This window comes from Hipposideros armiger, unplaced genomic scaffold, assembly GCF_001890085.2.
Source record: "Hipposideros armiger isolate ML-2016 unplaced genomic scaffold, ASM189008v1 scaffold_28, whole genome shotgun sequence".
Classification (NCBI taxonomy): Eukaryota; Metazoa; Chordata; class Mammalia; order Chiroptera; family Hipposideridae; genus Hipposideros; species Hipposideros armiger.
The window spans coordinates 109,290-114,245 of NW_017731378.1; the positions used below are offsets into that span (position 1 = coordinate 109,290).

Here is a 4,956-nt window from a genome sequence, read left to right on the forward strand (position 1 = left end):
ACTGGTTAGGCCAACATAACTCCTGACTACCAGTCAGTAACTACTGTGGAGGAGAGAGTCATTTATAAAAGGAATCAGACAATTCAGACAATGCACACAGCATGGGCTCTCTCCAGTGAGTGGCTTCTCCTAAACTTGGCTTAACAGTTAATATATATCTATATATCTATATATCTATATATATAGATATATATCTATATATATCTTTTTTTTTTTCTTTCATATTCCAATCAGGGTACTCAGGAATAGGCTGGCACTTTGACTACAGCAGAGAGGAACTAATCAATGAAGAGATTGTGATGTGACTTCCACACTCAATAGTGAAAATATAGTTTCACACAATAAATGGAAGTTTTGTCAGCATTCCCTAGGAGCTCTTGCTGTGTCCTGATTGTTGGGAGTTCAAATCCCATTTCTCCTATACCAGAGGTTAGAGAAGAATGAAATATATTAGTAATTATCAATCAAAAGTGCCAGTTCTAACTAAAGTACAAACATCAGGATCCTTAGGTTTAGGAAAATACAGAGGTAGTTAGAGTTGAGGGCTATGAGTTAGACTTTGGAGTCACACAGCCTGGGTTTTAACCTCTCTGAGGTAATAGCTGTGACCTTGCATAATTTGCTTAACTCCTCTAGTCTTTATTTTTTCTCACCTTACCAGATACATTGTAAGAATTGTAACCTCATGGGATTGTTAAGAAGGCTAAGTAAAACATACAAGGTACTTAGTCCAGTGCCTGACAGATGGTAAGCCCTCTATAAATACTAGCTATTGTTATTTATTAAGAGATTCCAAGTTTTTGGGATCCTTTTCTTGAAAGAATTGTAGCAAAAATAAATTCTTAAAATGTGCTTAATTATGCACAGCATTCTGGGGATTAGGATAAGCAGCACAGATTGCAGGTTAGCTAGTTGACAGGACATTTAGGACTTGGGTTCAATGCATTATTGGGGAACCACTGGGAGGAATGTTGTCAACTGTAACACAACGAATTTTATCTTCCCTGAAGGCAGAATATTATTTTTCCTGCTAGCATATACAAAATTAAATATTTAGCCAATATACAAAATTAAATATTTAGCCAAGTAACTTTCATTTGGACTACCTGTACAGATTTATATGTAAGAAAATTCTGACTCCAGTGATTAGCTTATCACTTTGAACTTATGATTTCCAGATGCTGGCTATGAGTTTGACATCTGCTTCACCTCAGTGCAGAAGAGAGCAATTCGGACCCTTTGGACAGTACTGGATGCCATTGACCAAATGTGGCTGCCAGTGGTGAGGACTTGGCGCCTCAATGAGCGGCACTATGGGGGTCTGACCGGCCTTAATAAAGCAGAAACTGCTGCCAAGCATGGCGAGGCGCAGGTAAAGATCTGGAGACGCTCCTATGATATCCCACCGCCTCCGATGGAGCCCAACCATCCCTTCTACAGCAACATCAGTAAGGTATGGACAGACCGAGGTTTGGCTCCCTCCACCCAGGACCAGGGGATTAGAATCTGGGGCTCACTCTTTAGCTTTTATCAGTGTTTGCCTAGTCCCATTGAATTTATAATTTATGATAAAATAGTTGTAATCCCCCGTCTCCAAGGAATGGCCTTCATTTGTTAAAAGATTTAGTATCTCCTTTTCTATATTTCCACTGCCATATTTTATAAAACCTATCTATAGCCGTGGGGCCTTCCTAAGCCAACTGCAAGATAAAATGAATTGGGAAGAGCCTTGTAGCTTACCTTTTTTTTCTCCTTTCTAAGTTATGTTTCTTTTGAACTGTTACTAATCTTCCCAGTAGTGGGTGATGGGAGGGGTAGGTTAATAATTATCCCCTTTCCCCAACTCTCAGCTGCATTCTGTGCCCTGGGGGGAGAGCTTTCTGCATCGCTTTGACCCCTTAGGGGATGAATGGGCAGAACAGATGCAACTGCTAGTAACTGGTGAGCTTGGATTTTCTGTTGTTCAGGATCGCAGGTATGCAGATCTCACTGAAGATCAGCTACCCTCCTGTGAGAGTCTGAAGGACACAATTGCCAGAGCGCTGCCCTTTTGGAACGAAGAAATAGTTCCCCAGATCAAGGAGGGGAAACGGGTATTGATCGCAGCCCATGGCAACAGCCTTCGGGGCATTGTCAAGCATCTGGAGGGTATGTACATTTTTCAGAGGGGCCCTCAAGGAGGGATAAAGAAGAACAGCCACTGACCAGGGACGTCATTACTTATTGACAGCCTTAGAGGCAGTCTAGATGGATTCCTAGTAGAAACACACCCTCTACTTTTGTTTCTCAAAAGTGTTTTCTGCAGAAGCAGAGGCAGCCAGACTCCCGGGTGCTTGTCATATATGCAGAAGCTCTCAGGTCCCACTTCAGACCTGACCTAGAAGGTGCATCCCTCACCCATGTGATTCTGATACACATTAGTTTGAGATGCCCACTTCCAGACCAGGATTGCCAGTTGAAACTGCTGATAAAATCCTCCTTAATCACAACCTGGGATGACTTCACACAGAAATCTCAATTTGCATCTTAAATTGTTTCACCTGAGGGGCTAGACGCTCCAATGCGCTGATTTTTGTCAGGCTGGATGGAGTACACAGGACATTTGAGATGTACAAGTCCTGTTTCACTGTGGGCTTCTGGATCCCACGTTGGGAGAGATACGAGGTGTGACCAAAAAGATACGGTGGTTGTTTAAATAAAAAATTGTATTACAGTAAAAGACACATTACATTGCCTTGGACCCCCCTCAAAATACTCCCCCTCACTTCTAACACACTTATCCCATCATTCTTGCCACTTTCTGAAGCAGTTCTGGAAGTTCTCTTCCATGAGTGTCTTTACTTCATCCTCCATCATGACAACCCTCCGTGTCACACATCACTTCTGGTACGGCAATTTCTGTCAAATGAAAACATTACGGTGTGTCCTCATCCACCTTATTCATGGGATCTGGCATCTTGTGACTTCTGGCTCTTCCCCAAAGTCAAAATAACCATGAAAGNGCTCCAGTCTGCATCGCACTCCTAGCCGCCGCCATGGCTGCCTACAAACTGGTGCTGATCCGGCACGGCGAGAGCGCATGGAACCTGGAAAACCGCTTCAGCGGCTGGTATGACGCCGACCTGAGCCCGGCAGGGCACGAGGAGGCGAAGCGCGGCGGGCAGGCGCTGCGAGGTGCGGAGCGGGCCGGGCTGTGGGTGGGGGTGCGAAGGCCCCGGCGGGCACCGCTTGATCAGAGCCGCCTCGCTTGCCCCTGCGCCCTCCTGGAGAGGGCCGAGACCTTGGGCGTCAGCTCTCCTGCGGTTTATTTTGCAATTGAGAAATGGGTCCAGGGTGGAGAATCGACTTGCTCAAGGTCACCCAGTAGGGTGTGAGGGTCCGCGCCAGGAAGTGGGCCCGCAGCCCATTGCGCTCTCCAGGATATCGCCTTGCGAAATTCTCTCTAGTCTGAGCATTTAGTAACTCGGACTTGTTAAATTGGATGCCCGGTGTCTCCCAGCAGCTGTAACTGAGCCTTTTCAAGAGGCTGCTGCGGATTCTAGTGAAGCGGCAGACCACACGCTTATCCCCTGCTGTTGAGGGGTGGGGGGAGGGATTAATGTGGTGCTGGGGGGCCCATCAGGCATCTAGATACCAAGAAGTGCACGTGCTTGTGTAGGCCTTTGCTACTTAGCAGCATTCCACAAATCCTGTGCCCAAATGCATCCGCAAATGTAATTGAATGAATGAATGATTTGATTCCACAACCACATGAAGTATAGATTTTATGCCCCTCCTTCCCATCCCTCCCTGACCCTCTTAGTTGGGAAAGTGATGATTGGAAAGATGACCTGTGCAAGGTCATATATTCTTATTCCTAGGCCAGTGACCTGGTCGCAGTTCTGGGGGTGAGTAAAGGGTAGATGTGAGGACCTGGCAGGCTGCTGGCCAAGGGTGCTGGGCAAAGGTGGAAGTAGCAGTGAGATAAGCTTGCCCCCTCTGGCAGACTGGGCTCTGTGATTTTGGAATGCTAATAAAGGAGCATTCCTGCGGCCAGCAAGTGAAAGAATCTTTGGGGATTGAAGAGATGCTTCCATCGATGATTTGGGTAGGTCTGGCCCTGCTCCCTTCTGACCTCTGGACAAAGAAACAGTCATTTAAAAGGGTCACTGATGCCTGCTTGATGTGGAACAGGTATTTGGCTCCAGGTTGCTCTCTCTAGCTTCCTGCCTGAACTGTAGATCCTTTTGAAATGAAGCAAAGGTTTGGAAAGTCTGGGAAATGCAATCTTGTAGCGGGAGTGTGAATGCTTTGGGATGGCCTGGTGTGACCGCATACTGTTTAGGAGAGCTGGGGAAGGGAAAGTGCTGGTAAAGGAGGCCATTTTCTCTCCTGCCTGGCAGGAAGAACTCTGTGGGTCTGTGGTGGTTTGCTGATGATTAGCCCGGGACAAAGAAATGTAGCTATCCTCTAAGACTGATCAAATGGTTAAACTTGTAAGCTCTCTTAAAATAACAGACCTTGTTTCAGTTTTTAAGTAAATATTGGTAGCATTTAAAATCTTAATATTTCTTATGGGCATCACAGATGATTATATGAAAAATGAAAGACTAAAAGCAAAAACTCTGAATGATAAAGACCATTATGAATAATCTAATAATATAAGAGACCTAGGGCTTTAAGTGATAGTAGGGTTTATAGACTCTTGAATCTGATTTCAGAAGGAAGGTAGTGAGAATTGAGTTTCCCCATGTAATCTTACTTCTGGGGGAGGATGGAGTCCATACCACACCATCACCCCATCCCCGGACTATGCTTTTGCTTGATGGGCAAGTTAAGTGAAGAGTCTTTAGAGGCCTCTGTTAAGAATCCTAAGGGGAACTGCTTTTCTCCATGGGGACCTATTTGTGTATCCACTTTGTGTATTCCATTGCAAGTGGAAATAATTGCAATGAAACAACCAGTAGCTTTTCAGCA

At 45.2% G+C, this 4,956-nt stretch overlaps 1 protein-coding gene across 1 annotated transcript in view; it reads left to right on the top strand.

Annotated features, from left to right (window-relative positions):
* The window catches only part of PGAM1 (phosphoglycerate mutase 1), a 6,992-nt gene extending 4,308 nt beyond the window's left edge, over positions 1-2,684 (top strand). The window contains exons 2-3 of the mRNA XM_019636274.1: positions 1,179-1,453; positions 1,968-2,684. Coding sequence (XP_019491819.1) covers positions 1,179-1,453; positions 1,968-2,204 — 512 coding nt within the window. The 3' untranslated portion in view covers positions 2,205-2,684. The remainder of the gene's footprint in view (positions 1-1,178; positions 1,454-1,967) is intronic.
* The last annotated feature ends 2,272 nt before the right edge of the window (positions 2,685-4,956 follow it).